The sequence below is a fragment of the Protopterus annectens genome, chromosome 2.part1, assembly GCF_019279795.1.
Source record: "Protopterus annectens isolate FY-2018-M chromosome 2.part1, PAN1.0, whole genome shotgun sequence".
NCBI classification, from domain to species: domain Eukaryota; kingdom Metazoa; phylum Chordata; order Ceratodontiformes; family Protopteridae; genus Protopterus; species Protopterus annectens.
The window spans coordinates 259139388-259156814 of NC_056729.1; the positions used below are offsets into that span (position 1 = coordinate 259139388).

At 37.8% G+C, this 17427-nt stretch overlaps 1 protein-coding gene across 6 annotated transcripts in view; it reads left to right on the plus strand.

Annotated features, from left to right (window-relative positions):
- Positions 1-17427, plus strand: part of PPP3CA (protein phosphatase 3 catalytic subunit alpha) — a 2125362-nt gene that overhangs the window by 1235506 nt on the left and 872429 nt on the right. For all 6 annotated transcript variants that reach the window (XM_044062110.1, XM_044062111.1, XM_044062112.1 and 3 more), the window contains exon 4: positions 5343-5454. In XM_044062110.1, coding sequence (XP_043918045.1) covers positions 5343-5454 — 112 coding nt within the window. The remainder of the gene's footprint in view (positions 1-5342; positions 5455-17427) is intronic.

A 17427-nucleotide genomic window follows, 5' to 3' on the forward strand; every position in this document is an offset into this window, starting at 1 on the left:
ATGTTCTATGATCTACCATATGCTTAGTTATAAAACTACTTATCGGAGCCCTACAACCCTTAAGAAAAGCATTTTTCAATTGCTGTTCATATGGAGTATCATTGGTCTGATCCTGCGGAATCATCATTCCACAATGGTTATTGAACACTTCTGTCAATCTTACAATATAGTGATCTACAGATTCATCATCATTTTGGATGCACTGATTTATTACTGTCCAATCTGCTCTTGGACACCACTTATCAGAAATTCTCTTCAACAGATCAGTGACTCGCATGTCTAACACCCCAGAATTATGCTTTAATGTAGTGCCGTCATCTGCCTTACATGTCCAAGTACCACAAACTAAGTGCCAATCTGGACCCAGGATTTGTCGCACTACTTGTTCTACTTCTAAACCATTTAGATGATAACTTAAACGCATGGCAACTATGTCCTCAGAAAACTTTTGAAAATTAACCTTGGGATGAGGAGTACCATCTGTAGCTCGTTTTATATCCTCTCTAGCCCAGGGACGATAAACTAAAATAGTTGGCTCTTGTCCAACATCCCCTGCTTGTGGGTTTGCAACTTGTATTAAGGGAAGGGCTTCTGAGTAGTCAGAAAGTTTAATGGCCCAACGTCCTTGCCCTGCTGGTCCTGACCTTAACTGCATAGGTTGGTCTACCTGTTGCAAAGCAATCTTGGGTACTACGGGAATTTGCGGGTAAATTGGAGGGGTCACAACGCTTCCTTGAGCAGCCAATAACCCACCCTGCTGTACAGATCCCACATCTTCAGACTGATAGTGAGGAGGTTCCGCCGGTACGGCAGCAGCAATTTCCCCATACGGTGGGGCAGTTGCCTGCCTTTGTACCGCACAAACTGTATGCTCATCCTCCTTATCTAAAAATAAAGCTACTTTTCCACTTGGCACCAGTGATCCCTTTTGATTTATTTTTTCTTTTTCCTGGCACTGTTTTTCTTATATAGCTCTTCTATTTGCTTCTTCTAACCATTTTTGTGCTTGTGGAAATCCCAGTTGTCTTTGTTTTTTAGTTCTAGTTCCCACATCTCTTTTCAAATCTCTAACCAGTTTTGCACAGGCATTCTTATTCAGTGTACCATCAAAATCATATTTCAACTTCCACTTTTTCAAAAATTTAACATTATTTTTGTTTAAACCTTTCATATACTTAGCATCAACATTTAAACAGACATCACTCTCACACTTGCAGCAACTCAAACCCATGTTTCCCCTAGATTTCTTATTTTAGGACTGTATCAAAAGTTATTTTACAGGGCTTATTATAAAATGGGGCTATCTTAACGGGTGATCCTAACAAAATAATCTTAACAAGTAATCCTACCCACCCTTAACTAAAAATAAAACCTTGTCGACAAGATTAAATTAAATTAAAAGAAAATTTAGTTTTCATCCTACCTGAACCAGATGAGACTCCGTTTCCCCTTTTGGTTCAGAAACCATCCCTCAGATAGGGATCAGAGAGCGGCCGGCCTCCTCTCAACGACAAATCAGTCGGAGGGCTTTCAGTCGATGGAATCTTAAGATGAGAGACCCTCACCTGCACAGGTTTTTTGGTCCCTCTGTCGGTCTGATCCGTATCTTCATAGAGGTTTCCGGTCCGAAGGACCAAAATGTCAGAAGAAAAATTCAAACGAGTCACATCTGCCTCAGGTGATGAAAAACTTCTTTATTAGCAGCTAATCAGATTACACAGCATGTTGGCCAAAATGATCTCCTCTGGTCAACTTGTTTACTGACATTAACTTTTATACTGCAAGCAAAACAACTTTTTGTTACAATTCTGACCGTTGACAGTTGGTTATGAAAAACATATAGGATAAACATGTTTATCACAAATCACCTCAAACCAACAGTTAGTACAGAATGTTCAAGAAGTACAGAATGTTCAGTTCAACAATGGTAGCTCAAATTTTCCAGGACACACAGCCTGCCTCAGTAAATTAACTCTTACTCGGCCTTGCGTCCTTATCCCAGGCTTCACTGAGCTATAACCAAATCTCTTTATTCTGAAATGCAGAAAACAAACATCATTCAGGTTCATAAGCAATGCTGCATTTTGTTCACAGATGAGGCCCATCTTTGATGGGCATATCCCAACAAATAACATGTTCACTTTGCAAGAAGAGGAAAAAGACAAACAACAGTAGTATGTTTTAAAACTTTTTCTCTTAACACTTCTCTTCACTAGAGACTACTTTATCATTTGCGTTCCAGGCCTTGGAATTATCTGTGAGTAGTGCAAAGTTCTGCCTGATGCCTACAGCTTCAGTCACATCTGTTGACTTGGCAAGCCTTTTTTTCCCCTCTAAACAGAATCCTTCCTCTTCAGTGTGTAGTTTTTCAAATTACCCAGTACGCACACTTTGGACATCTCGTCTCAGAGCTCTAGGTTTAATGGCATTCTTGAGCTTCACATTTCCAAATGTCCATTATCACATGACAATATTATAAAGGACACTGAAAGGTCGGGGAATTGGCTTCATAATCTTTTGAACTTGGGATCTTCTCATTTGGTGAATTCTTGAGTCTGACCTGTCTCTTGGCAGACCCTTTCAAGTCTTCATTGTAGTTGCGATTCTCACCATGGCCGACTCTGCTATAGGGTGGTGGGGCACATTTTCAAGAGCAGACTGCTTAAGGGACATGATCACAGTTGGAAGCCTCACTGCACAGTAGTTTCCTAGAAATGGGGTGCAGTCCCACTCCACTTATTATCATATTAAGACTTCATCCCTCCTAGTGCAGCTGCCCTCCACACCAACAACATGGAAGTGGTGTGATAGGCCAGCATTCAGTGGGGAAATAGTACCTATTGCTTTGACTAAAAGGCCTGAGGAGTTTGAGAATGGGCCTTTGCAGTAAATCACTTTATCATTGCCAGACATATTCTGAGGGAAGCCAGTTCTCTTGCGGATAAGCTTAGCCATTGCCTACTGTTGTTTCAGGAGTGGTTTGCAACATATAATGACTGCCAGAACCATATTCCAGCATTGGGGAAAACCTTGCTTTGACCTATTTACATCAGTGACCGGCACCAAATGCAGCAACTTTTTCCCTTCACTTTCCTTCAGAGATGCAGCTTCAAGAAATGGCTCTTGGGTCTCCTTTGTTTTTTTCCTTATCCCCATGTTTCTGGAGAAGGCCAAATGTTCACTGCTAAAGTCATTTTGATGGTTCCTTTCTGGCATGGGCAAGTTTTGTTTCCCCTAATTTGGCTTCATCTCCTGGTCAGGCCTGACACATAAAGCCACCCAGGAGACTTCTATTGCATGATTTGGGCAAGTCTCACCTGGATATATGCTCCAAGTGCTTAACTGCATGGTGTCTTCACTTCCAGTGATGGCCAGTGACCTTTCATACTGAGAAAGGGTTGTTCATATTCTTACTTCTGATAAGAGACCTAGTATGGGGAAGACACTTGTTTCTGTATTTGGGCTGTGGCCCAGGGTATTTTATTGCTGCAGTACATTCCATTTTGGAATATCTGTGTCAGATTTTTGATTCTGGCCATAGCTATTCTTCAGTCGAGGTTCATTTGTCCGTAATTCCTAACCTTCAGGAAGGCACCACCTCTCTATTTTTAGTGACTCTGAGACTCTGTAAAACATTTCTTGATCACTGAAGGCTCTAGGACCTCTTTGGGTACCTTTTTTTTTTTTTTAGAAAATTTAAATTAGGCTCAATTTGAACCAGTGGCCTCTGTACATCTAAAATTTCTGTCTTAGGAAAACTCATTTTGACATCTGCCTCAGGCATTTCTGAATTACTTGTTTTGTCAGTATATCCTTTTTGCCTACTGTTCCTTAAAGGAATTGTGACAAGTGCATAGCAATGTTATTTGTGAAATAAACTGCTGGATTTTGTTTCTGTTTTTATGGTGGAGACCTTATTGGTGTATATATTTTATTTTGTATTTATTTTCTGGAGCATTTCTCCCCGGGCCTCCGCTGAAAACAGGCTCTGTGTAGCCTAGTGAGACATTCCCAGTCAACAAATGTAAAATAAAATAAAAAAAATCAAATCAAATAAAATTTTCATTAGTTCTTCGGGTTTACATTACTTTGTACATTTTTGGTGTACTTGTTTGACATAAACTGCCATTTTGGATTGCTTTTTCTTGTCGTATGCTCTCTGCAAGTCTAAGAATATCCAGTAAAATGTTTTCCTCGTCTTTAATTTCTTCTCAGCAGTCTGTCTTGGGCTGATTGTGTTGTGTCCTTATTTGAATCTGAAGTACACATCTCCCATCTTACTTTGTCCTACACCACCTACTCATTTATCAGTAGTCCCATCTAGTGTTTTCTTGCATTGTGTCATGAATTTAATACATCTGTACTGCTCACATTTGTGAATATTCCTTTTATTCTTGTACACTGGCACTACATTTATTCTCCAGTCGTCTGGGATGCACATTTCTGTACATAATTCCCTCTCACCCAATATCTTGATCATATTTGTCATGACTTCATCTGATCCTGCTGCTTTTCCTGATTTCATTTTCCTTAGTGCTGTTTTTACTTTTGCTGGGGTGGGCTTTTCTTCTTCTTTCATTGTAGGCTGTGCAGGGGACAGTGCAGCCTCTGCTGGGTTTTATTTATTCAAAAGCTGTTGAAAGTATTCCTTCTGTCTTTCATGTCGTGGACTGGTGTACAGGTTGTTGCTTGGCATCCCTTGTGAGGAGTGCCTGATAATTATCTTCTTTGTCTTTCTATCTTTGCCGAGATGTCTGATAGAGTTTTCGTGACATCTGCTAAGTCGCTTTCCAGAAGCTGGTTTAGTTCCTCTGATGCCTTATACTGTGTTACTGCAACTACTATCTTGGCCTGTCTGTTAGCCAACCAGTATTCATTTTTAGCCTGATCCATCTTTTCAATTTCCCACTTTTTACTGCATTCCTCCTTTTTTGATAACTTCCTGTCGTGAATATTGGGTGGTGATTAGGAACTAGCTTTTCTTCCCGTTTTTCTCATAACGGTCATCCACACTGCACACAAAGCCAAGCTCTGTTTGAGCTGCTTATGGAGGTAGCCCACACTGATCAATTGTATCATGTTATACAGTTTTATTTTTGTTGTAATGTTTATCATTGTGAGAGCGATTAGTCATGTAGCAATCTGCATATAAGTGGATTGTAAATTTTGGGTCAGGCCATTTGAGGTAATCATATCTTCAAGGCTAATGCAGTCTGTGTTGCATAAAATTAATGGATTTTACAGTTCATTCTCTGATGTTTTTGTGCAGCTGCATTTGAGTACTTGTAGATAGTTTGTTAATGTGCCTGTATGATTAATGCAGACTTTATTTCATTTTGCAGTGCGTGCTGTACTTGTGGGCCTTGAAAGTCCTTTACCCTAGAACACTGTTCTTACTGCGTGGAAACCATGAATGTAGACATTTAACAGAATATTTTACATTTAAACAAGAATGTAAGTATGACAGTTTCATTTTGGATTATTTAATTAGAATTATTTATTGTAAATCTTGGTCACAACTGCTGAACCTGCTTGCATTTGCATACCGAGAATTTTAGCAGCTCCTCAGCGTTTCATCATGGCCTTATGGTGTTTAACCTTAAACTGAAAGATCAATAAGGTTTTGAAAGCATCTTGATGTTTCCCAAATGGAGTAAATGTTTGAGCATCATTGCTATTTTGATGAAAACCATGCTTAATACTGTTAAGAGTAACCAAGTATTCTTATGTGTCAGAACAAGAAACCAAAGTGAAAGGACTGCTGATCCTTGACTAGGACATCAGACTTTTAATCAGAAGAGTAAAGGCCTGCTTTGTACGAGGCTGTAAAACAATAAAACTTTGAATTTTTTTTTTTTTTTATAGACAATGTGCACACAGAACAAGAAGAAACTATTCTTTAGAATTAATTTCTGTAAGAGGTCATCTTTGGGGAATGGTTATAAATATTATGAATTGCTGTTTGAGTTTTCCACTAAATAATTTATGAAGGCTTTGGGGATGGTTATACAATCTACTATTATAGTTTGCATGACCATATTTTTAGAGTTCACATGGTAGGTTAGCATGGACACTTGACACACAAGTGAGATTCATCTTTGGAAGGTTAGGAGTTAGGCTGCTTCTAAGTACTAGAGCTGAAGTAGTGTTTAGTATGAGTTTTTGGAGGGTGACGTTGTTTGGGTCTGTGCAAGCTTGCTAAAGAGAGATTAAATGTTCATGGAGTGTCCAGGTTTGTAGGGTGGAGGTGGGGTTTGTGCATGTTTGCTGAAGAGAGATTATATTTACATTGAGTCTCCAAATTAAAGAAAGCAGTAAGATTAAAAGCAAATCCGTTTGGGTTACCTGTTTTTTAAGTACTTTTGAAAGTGTTTAGAAAAGGTGAAGCAGTGGACTTTATGCTCACAAACTAACATGGTGTTTATGTGTTTGTAGAAGGGGAAGATCAGGTGTTCATTGCAGTGTGAACCTCGGCAGCAGGTGGAAGGTCTATAAGGAAAAACAAGACTTGTTTTCTGCAGATGTGATGCATTTTCCCAGCATCATCATGGTGTTCCAGCCCAAGGATATCGGAAAAGCCAGGGCTGCTCTATCTTGTCACACCAAGTGTTACCAGCCTATTACTGATATAGTTGCAGTTGAAGATCTAGTCTGTAGAAATACTGAAACATGTTATGAATTGCCACAGCCCTTAGGGATGTAGGAAAGTGGGCGAGTATACTGTAATGTTAGCAGAAACAAGCTGGTGGTATCACTTGACTGGTTTTAAGGGCCTTGTCCATTTTTTAATTACTGTATGGGATAGGAACTTTGCCAAAGGAGGATTTACAGAGATGGACTGGAAAATTGGTTAAGGATGGATCACTGAGCATCATCTTAGCATTATTATGGCCTTTTTAATTTTGCTGCTGCTGAGTGGTCATCAAATGTAGCTGTATGCATCTCATCAAACACATACACAAGCATACATACATATATGTTTGTATTCAATGAAGGATATTTCTAAGTTTGAGAAGATTCAGTGATATTTTATTTGTAAAGTAAGAAGAATATATGATCTACATTGTGAAGCTAGATTAAAGAAGGTTAATTTGGACTCTGTCTTTACAGGTTATTTAGAGGGGATTTTGTCTGGATTTGTATATTTCTTTATAGTGTAGCATTAAGCACTTTGTTAGGGCTTCCAGTATTGCATCATGATAGGACTTCAAGAAATAATCAGTGTTTGGTGGACAGCTGTCAAATGCAAAGTAAATTAGGAGACAGTTTTTTTCATTTAAGAGCAGTTTGGCAATGGAACTCCCTGCCTTTGGATCTCAGACTAGTTAGCAGTTTGATCGCCTTAGAGTAGATGAGTGGTCTGGAGAGAATAAATTCTGGAATCGATCTAAGTGGAAAATGGCCTATAGTGATCTCGGTTAAGGTCCTTGTCGAGTTTTAAACATTTGAAAATTTGTTGCCTTTAAATTACTGGAAATTGCTCTACAATGCTTCTGTGAATATCTGCTAAACCCAACATACCCTAATAGAGATGTCATGAAAGATACCAAGTAGGGTTGGCATTACTTAAAGATTTCTACTTGTGTGTCTTCCACGCACCCAGCAAATCCCTTTCCTTAAAAGAGCAATATGAACAGATGTAAAGGGGAAAATAACGTTTTTGTTGCTTATACTGTTTTAAAATAAAATGTGATTTCATCATTGAAGTGAAATTCTACCTCAGCTGCACTGACGAAAAGCATACCTTTTAGAAAATAGCAGGTTACAGAAAATGGTTTTATCTGTTTGATGAAACGCTGTTCAAAAAAATGTCATGTACTAAATTACCAAAGTAGCTGCTTTAAAACATGACTTTGGAGACTGTTGTGAAGTAAAACTGAAGCACGTGCAAAGGATTTGCAAGTTGTTAGTTTTCTTGCACATCTTTGATGGCATATTGTTGCAAAGATGTTATTGTGGAGATGTTGGCTTCTGATGTGGGAAGTCATATATGTCAAATACTGCACTCAGTCTATCGTAGACAAGGCTGAGCTGACCCATTGTAAAAGAGAAAGAATTGTTTTTGTCTTATAAAAATAAATGTTCTGAACCAAGTGTTCATGTAAGCAGTTGGATATTTGCCTCTATCCATGGGGAGATGGTTGGAGGCATGTGCCTTGGGTGTGTACTTTACCCCATTATTTTTTTTAAACATATTTATTAAACTATCACATATAGACAAACATACATTAACAGAAAAGAAAATTTGTCAGAGATTTGGGATGCATGGCTAGGCTTAAAAAGGCCCTTGTGGTCTTTAGTAAATGCTTCTGAACCTACAAATCCATATTAACATTTTTTTTTACATTTACAGACATTATACATCACATCCCTTTTCTTTCTTTGTAACTGTCTTTAACCCAACATTGCATAGGTTGCTGAATTCCTGCCATCCCTTAAACTTCACTCCTCCTCCTCCTCCATCATTTTTCTGCATGCATTGTTTCCACAATTTCCATTTATTTCTATATAATTTACTTCTTCCCTTTTCTAAAGACCTATCTTCCATTCTTTTATCTCTTTCAAAATATTCAGTACTTCAGATACAGTTGGTTTAGTCATTACTTTCCATTTTCTAGCAATTGTTTTTTTGACAGCCAACAGAAGTAAAATTAATAAGGGCTTACTATGTCAGTACAAATACTTGAATACAGACAGGTATGAATTTTGTTTTATATGGCTGGGGAGTCTGTTCCATGCAGTGATATCTTCTGCCAGATATACCTGTCCCTCTAAACCATTCGGTTGATGTAGCAGAAGAGGTTTAGAAACCTAGAGCTATTATTCCTGATGCCATTTGACTTGCTGATGGTGCAATAAATCTATCTGTTTTGGGTCGGAAGATGCCTTGCATGTCATTTAGAGCTCAACTTTTAGAAGTCTTATAGGAAACCGAGTATAGGGACTGGGCTTTGAGTCGGTCCATGTAGGAGATGTTGTTAAGGCCTTTTTTTTCTTTTAGTTAAGGTATCTCTGTGGGTATTCCAGTTGTATGTGGCTGCCAAAGGGGGCATTATATTCAATGATTGGCCTAATCATGGCTGAGTAAAGTGAGACAGTAACATCCCTAGATCAAGATGCAATCTCTTTGTTAATAAACTGTGCAATATAGATGGACTTTCTTACAACAGTGGACACATGTTGGTAAAAGGTTAGTTCACTGTCCATGTAAGTTTCCAAATCCAGATCAACTGGGTCAGCTCCTAGGGGCGTATTGTTAATGTCATAGTTTTCTGGGGTAAATGACCTCCAAAAGGATACAGTAATACATTTTTAGCATTTAGTTTCAGTCCATGATTTTGGCACAAGTTGTATACTTGGAACAAACTTTGCTGCAGGATGGCTAACTCTTTTGGGGATTCAGTGACTGTTCCTAGTCAGGCAGAGCCCTTCAGTATTGACTTTTACTTCAGAAAAGTAAATGCCACACAGGAGAGGTCCCATCACCAGAACCCTGGGAGACTCCACAGGTGACTGTTCTCTTTGTGGAAGTAACTTCCTCTACTTTGATTTTATGCATTTCATCTCTGAGCCAGTTGGCAATCCAGTAGGTGACACAAGTGTTTATTGCCAATTTATTTAGCCTTTCTACTAAGCCTGAGTGGGTAATTATCAGAAGCTTTAGCCAGGTTAAATTATGTGGTGTGTACCATTTTACCTTAATTCATTTCTTTGGTGACCTTTTCAAAAAATTCAGCAGGTTTTTACTTTTACTTCATTACCCTGTATTTTTATCTTGGTTTTTATTAATGCATGATATGGAATAGTTATTTGATGTGAGTTAAAGCTTTCAATTAAATGTACATATTCTTTGAAATACAATTTTATATAGTCTAGCCTAGTTATTGTACCTTGGAGGATAATATGTAAATTCTGTCCATGTTCCTATGAATGAATTTGCATCTTCCATACCAAAAATGTTCATATATTTTGTCAGACATCTGCCCACTTTTATTACATTTTCCCTTCTTGGACCCCCTGATACAGCCTCACTAATGCAAATCAGGTTTCAGTCCCCACCTATAAGTAATATTTCCTGCTGAAAGCTGATTATTTCTTAAGCTTCATAATAGCAGTTTTTGATGAAATATGAATACAAGCCAGTGTAATCCTCCATCTTTGCCAAAAGCCCCGTATTACCACAAGTCTACCATTGTTGTCTTTGTTTCCTCTTCTTTCACTATTGGAGCCCCTCTAGCAGTTCGAATAATTAGTCCAATTTTCTTTTGTCCTTGATGTTCTGCTGAATATCCATCCTGAAATTCTTTCTTTGGCAAATTCACATTATCATTTCTTTCCAAATGTGTCTTCTGCAGCATTGCTATTTGTGCTTTGCACTTCTTAATGTAATTCAGTAATCTTTCCTTTTTGTCTATACCTGTAATGCCATTTACATTCCAAGATAATATGAATAACATAGCCATTATGTAAAAAACTATTGTCCTCACCTGTTATACATGATTTTCTTGAATGTTTGTTTCCAGCTTTTATGTTACATGCACACAGTAGTGCTTGACAGGTTGACTTTTTTATACAGTTGTTTCTTCTCATCTCCATTTGAACCTATATCACATTTTTCAAGACTTTTCGTTTTAATGACCCTCAAACAAAAACTAAATACATTTTCAGAACACCCACTCCCCCTGTTAATTTAGATCAAACAGACAAAACTATCTATACCTTCAAAAATGAAATGTAACCCTCCTGAAAGGAACAATTGCCCCAAATTGACAGCAGCATACAGGCATTACCTAACCTAAAATTAAGGTTATTAGTGCTAAAGATTATGCCACAGGTTGTGTTTCTACTTACACTTATTGTTGTCTTTTCTTTACTTATCACTCTTCCACTCCCAGATGTGAAAATCAGCCTGTATGCTTTCAGAAAACATTAACATTTAGTCCTAAGAAAACGTGCACTGGGTATCTTTAAAACTAAATTGTATACTCTTCTAGTAAAAGCTACTCAACAGTGAGTCTTTGTAAATTTCACTTATTGCAGAATGTACAACTGCCTTCAGCTGCAGACTTTTGTTCTCTCAGTGAACATTTGCTAATGGATAAAAATAAGCCAATATCTTTGCAGATGTAACAAACTTAGCATTTTGTGGCTTTCTTCATTTTGTCTTATTTTTTAAGCCTATGTGCTTACAAAAAACACTTGTACAGAAAATAGGCAAGAGAGTTCTGGAATTTACTGGACAAAACTGTCAAAGGAACCAATGTATTAGGAGCAAATAACTATAAAGGAAAAGGTGATGGAATGTATTGAGATCAGGAAAAAAGTTTGGACTGCAGGATAGAGACAGTCTTCCCAACCTTGGCTTGATCTCCAGGTATGGACAAAAAGAAGGGGCATGGGATTGTTAAATGAAGCTCTGGTAGAGTTTTCATTTGAGTCTAGAAGAGAAATTGATATTAAAAATGGGATAATTAGTATGCCATATAAACTATTGCACAATGACTATAAGAATTAACCAGAGAGGTTAGACAGCATTTGGACAAGAGATTGGAAAGATAGTATACCAAGTGACAGTGGGAGGACATCTGTACAGCTCCCAGATATGCAACAAAATACAGAAAGTATACCATGAAAATGTTTGCATATATTTTTTTATACCACAGGAGGACTTCAGAGAATTTTCCCCAGGCAGATACCAAATGCTGGTTGTGATGGGGGAAAAGAGAGAGAGAGAGGTAACTGGGAACTTTTCTTTTTTGTTTGTTTTATATTTGTTTTGGAATATGACAAGTTGTTAGATTTTGAAAAATCCTTACTGAATACTTTGTCAGAATTGCAGGGGAAGCAAAAGATTGAAACTAAGGAAATTATTATTTTGGGTTAATATGTGGGAACTGGATTGCCTAGACACAGTAATCTCTTGCCAAGATTAATGTTATTTGCTGCCAAAAAGCAAATACAAGAAAACGGAAATAAAAATCTAAACTAAGCATAACTGAAACATTGAATATTGTAAAGAAGGTAAAACAAAATGGAGGTGGGTTCTTTAGAAAAGGGCAAAAGCAAAGTACGTAGAAATTAATGGGATTCGTGGGAACAACTCATGCAAAGTAATGCTCAGGATGAAGAGTGAAATTTAACGGAAGGCAGAACCTGAATAAATATATGTAGTATTGGAATGAATGACTGTTAAAAATGGAAACAAAAATCTTTAATGCATGAATATATGACAAATGTTTAGGGGGGGGTCTTTTCTATTAATTTTTTGTACCATGACATTGTTCAAACAATGTGAATTTAATTAAGGTGCTTAAAAGTACAAGGGATCCATGGAGTTTAGGCATTCATGAAACATAACAGTTTTCTGGTAAATCAGTGAAGACTGAATTCACTAAATGATGACAGATATTAAGTTTCAGACTTCAAATCCTTCAGAAAATGTATGGTAACACAAAATCTTTTACTGTAACAACTTTCTAAGTTTATACGAGCAGTGTTTAAAGTTTGTCCTTATTTTTGGGGCTTTGTACCCCTGTTATTTTGCACTTTGACTAGATTTCTTGTTTTAAGAAGTTGAAAGGTATGAGAGTAGGCAAGATTAAACACCACATGATTTAGTGACTTCTTGAGAGAAGTCTGTAGTAAAATTGTTTTGTAGATAATAGATAACAATATGGTGAATTCATCAAGAAGAAAAATCAAAATAGGTTCATAGAATGGCATTTGGTTTTAGATCGGAAGGTAGATAAAACACATATTTAAGAACTCTGAATATTCACAAAAGGCAATGATGAGAGACTTTGTGTTATGTAAGCTTCAAGAAGTTGCCTATGAATAACCTGAAAGACAGATTCCATGTGAAATATAAATAACAAATAGGTGAAAACTGTAATTTAGGGGTGTAAAAAAGCAAAAAGATGTTTGCAAGGAAGTAATTAAAATATTTAATTTGCTACAGTTTTATTTCTAAAGAGTATAACTTCTAGATATGATACATGTTCCTCTAGAAGATGTATGTAATTCGGGATGGAACATTTTGCAAAATGTGATTAGCACAATATTTTGAGTTGCCTTATTGTGAAGTTATATAAGATGAATGTAAGACAGCTGAGTATCTGAAATCGTGTGCATAATGTTGTTACTACATTAATTGGCATGAGATTATTTGCACCCACCTGGGCTGTTCCCAGCTTCAACAGATTGAAACTGTGTAATGTCCCAGCTGAACAATGACAGCTCAGAAATGTAGTACTGAGCTTGTGTGGGAGTAGAACCTGCAGCTGTCTGAGCTTCCCAATATCAAAATCATGTGTGCTACTTGCTAAGCCACTGATGTGTTTTAATATTAATTGCATGTTGACTCTCGCAGTTGCTCATTTACCATTATTGAACTCTCTTGCTTAATATTGTAGTTTTAAAATAGCGCCCCAGTTACTAAGTGGCGTAGGTGTGCCTTAGTTTAGGTGAGATGTGATGCCGCTGGGTCACATCGTGTTAAAGGAATTGCGTATCGTTTACACTCCAACAGATGTGCATGCCAAGGTGTTCAGTAGTGATCACCATCTGGTAACTCCCACTTCTGGGTTGCATTATGTCGGCTGTGTCGAAGGACTTTGCATCTGCTTGAGATCCTTGGGCATCTCTTGTTGCCTGGTAGCCAAACCACTAAGCTGAAGAGTTGCAGCTGAGTGCTTAGTTTTTTTTTCTTTATGGTGACTTACTCTCTAGTAAGTTGTATCCAGTTCTGGAGCATTTCTCCCCGGGCCTCCATTGAAAATTGGCTTCATTCCAAGTTGGACTTTCCCGGTTAACAAATGTTAAATAAAAATAAGTTCATGCTCTAGATGTGCATTGCTCATCTAGAGAGGGGCTGTAGTCCACTGCTAGTAAATCTGTTTTAGTGATTGCTTTAATATCCACTGTCTCTTGGCTGACCTCATACTGATGACCACCCAGTCCCCCTTGCTAGCTCATTTGTTCATTCCTGCTACTGGCAAAAGCTATTACCAAGCCCTAAATGTAAGACAATAGGGCACTGCTTGTATGTATATAATCTGAATTGGGCTTGGAATCTACAAGTGTGACTGCGCATATGTAGATTGTTTCTTTCCTTTTTGCTTTTTTAACCTCTTTATAATTGAATTGTATGTGTGTGTGTGTGTATATATATATATATATATATATATATATATATATATACACATACATACATACATACAAAAGCATTTTGTCAATGAAGTCTGCAAATGTAGTAAATTTTATAAGCACGTTTATTGTCAGCGCAAAGCTAAATGTAAATTGCATGTTGACTGAAGAACATTTTCCTCCAGGGCTCTGATGAAAAGAGGCTATTAGCCCAGTTAGACTACTCTGGTGATCACCTGGAAATTATAAATAAAGGACATGCAACCTTGGTGATAGCCAGGGTCGTAGAGACCTTTGCAGGCCATTTTACTAATGTAAGATGCAAAATTTTGGAACGTTGTACACTAACCCCTTGTATCAGTTTGTGGTGCATGCATTGCAAATTGCAGCTGCATACTTCCATGCACGAGTGTTGTAACATTTCTTACTACTTTTCTGCACTGACTGGTGTTTGTCTTTGGTCTTTAACAGTGGATGGATGTGCAGAAATGAACATCCACCCTCATCTCTGAAAAAGGATAGATGACTCTTTTAGGTTTTTCCCCCAACTCTCCTTTTTTTCACATGACCTTTCAGATTCCTGCCGCAAATTGTACATGGGTCATGGACCCTGCAAATGGATACCTCGCATCCACCAGATGCCCACTTATTCTTAACAGACGAAAGTGAATAATGATGATTTCTTGCAATTATTTTAGATAGAAGAGAATAAAATGAACGTCAGTAAACACAGCCTACTCTGTACCTGCTCCCTCTGTGCACACAGTAAATGGAGGCCATAGCACTGGTTTGCAGGATTTGCCAGCAGATGAAAATATTTCTGAACAGATAGGAACAACTGTGATTTCATTCATTTTTTCAGTCATTTGTTTGAGTTTAAGATGATCTGCTTTAGATGTTAAATCTGTGTTACATCCTTTACAAGTGGGATTTTCTTGAAGTATTAAAGGTGGATGAAGAGTTGTAAAGTATAAAGCAAGAAATGGGATTAAGTGATGCTGAAATATACGTAGTCCATAATGTACATTAAGATTACTGTAAATTGGATAAGTGTGTAAAGTGAAAACAGAGGAGTGTGAATGTCTTGTTTTTTTTATATGGCAGAGAGGTTAGCATCAGTGAAAACTATTTATATGCCCAGCTGACCATCCCTAAAAGTAACATTTCTGTACCTGAGTAAGAAATCCTTATTACTCTGAAAGTTAACTTGCCCTTTTTTGCCAGAGCAGTAGCAGTTTTGGAGTGTGACTATATCTGCAGGCAATATGGGAGTGCAATCCTTGGGACAGTCCTAACAGTCAGAGTTTGTGGCTCATCAGGTAGTACTCGCACATTTGGTGCTGGAGGGTTTGCCTACCAGCTTTGAAGGGTTGCATGATTTCCTTAACACGTTGTTCTGTTTATTTTTGGGGTTGTGTACAAGAGTTTGTGAAATGTGCAGACATTCACTTTTTTGTGTGTTCCATAGTCATGGACTTTATAACAGGCATATTTGTGGTTATAGACTGAAACTTTTATTTGAAGTGTTTAATAATGCAGTGGTCAAGGTAACAGGTAATAGGATCATAGGAGGTTACTAGTGTAATGGCCCTTGGGCCCCTACAAGCATAGCCAGGAGTTTATCCCCCCAAAAAAACCTCAGCACCTGCCGTCCCTGTCAATGAGAAGTGGGTAATTAATGGTGGTGTTTTTGGTTTGTTTGTGAGTTATTCTAAGCTAGTGATTTAACAGTGAAATCCCAGTGGACAGGGTTGCAAATGGGTAAAGTTTTTAATATGTAATAATTTGCAAGCTTTAGGCAATTTGTAAGAAAACTGCACTTCTTAAATGTGTTACAGCATGAGAGCGGCAAACTGTCTTCTGTAGTTTAAAATTAAGTACACTTCAGGGCCAGAGGTGAGCAACAAATTGAAATAAAGGTTAAAACCCTGGAAAATTACCGTAAGCTTTGTATAATATGAGTTTTCATTTTCGTATAAGAGATACACACACACCTTCCCCAGTTTCCACTTTCAGGCAGTAGCTAAGTGCTTGTGCCTTTGCAGTCATGTAGTGCCGCTCTTTCTTGCAAGGAAGGATTTAAGCTGTACATTATTTTAGCATGACTTACATTACATATCAACACACGCAGGCTGAAATGTGATTCAAAGATCTGAGTTGTAACAGTGTGTCGAATTTTGTGACAAGTGTAAAATCATCAGATATGTATGAAGAGGAGAGTATGTTGTCGTAGCTCTTTATTTTTTTTATTTTTTCTTATTTTTTTTGTCTTCACACTGCCACTGAAATGTGCAGTTATGCAGAAACATCCTCAGGTCACCTTGCAGGAGAAGACAATGATAGATTTGTTAATGTAGCAATAAAAAAGAAAAAAAAAGTGGAAACAGTGATACATGACTTACACGTCTAGAAACTAGGCTAACCAAACCTTCAGGGGAAGTTTGAAAGCCAGAAGGAGTGCAGTCCGGAGCACTAACATTTTTGACTACACAAAAGGCTGAATACTTGGTTACTTGTCGCATGGCCCTATGCAGATGGGTATTTTTTTATGAGAAGAATAGAAAAAGTAGCTCATTTGTCAAATTAGGCTGAGCAGCTAAGTGCTGATTATTTTTGTTCCAAACTCACACAAGAGCCATGGTTGTGTTGTGCTGTCGTCAGTGGTTGGGGTAAGATTTTATTGGCTTGTTGTCATGCAGTACAGCAAACATAAGATGCAAGTGGATTAGAGGATTTACTTTTGCTGTTCTGTTACTTACTTAGAACTCTTGAAAGAAATAATGTCAGAGTTTGTGGCTCATCAGGTAGTACTGTCACATTTGGTGCTGGAAGATGAGAAGGCTGTGGGTTCTCTTCCCACTCAGGCAACTTAATTCATTTTTCTATTATTGACAGTGCATTATGGGGGGGTGCTGAACTCTTGAGTGTACCAACCTTCATATAAGATGTTGAACGGAGGTCTTTTTTAGCTCAGGTGGATGTAAAAGATCCCACAGTAGTTATCAAAAAGAGAAGGGGAAGTTTCCAGTGCCCTGACAATATTTCTCCTGCTAAGTGTGCATTTACCACCTTGTGCCTCCCCTCAAAAGGTGCCACTGTTGTGTAGTAAGACTAACCTGATCATCAAAGGCTGAATAAATAAGTAATATTCATCATTTACCTTCTTCATGCACAAATGCCAATGGATGCCAGCTCTTTTGTGTTTTGCTGCAGTGTTATTTCTCAAATCAAGGTAAAGCACTGATCCTTATGTTTGCATGTGTGTATACACACACACACACA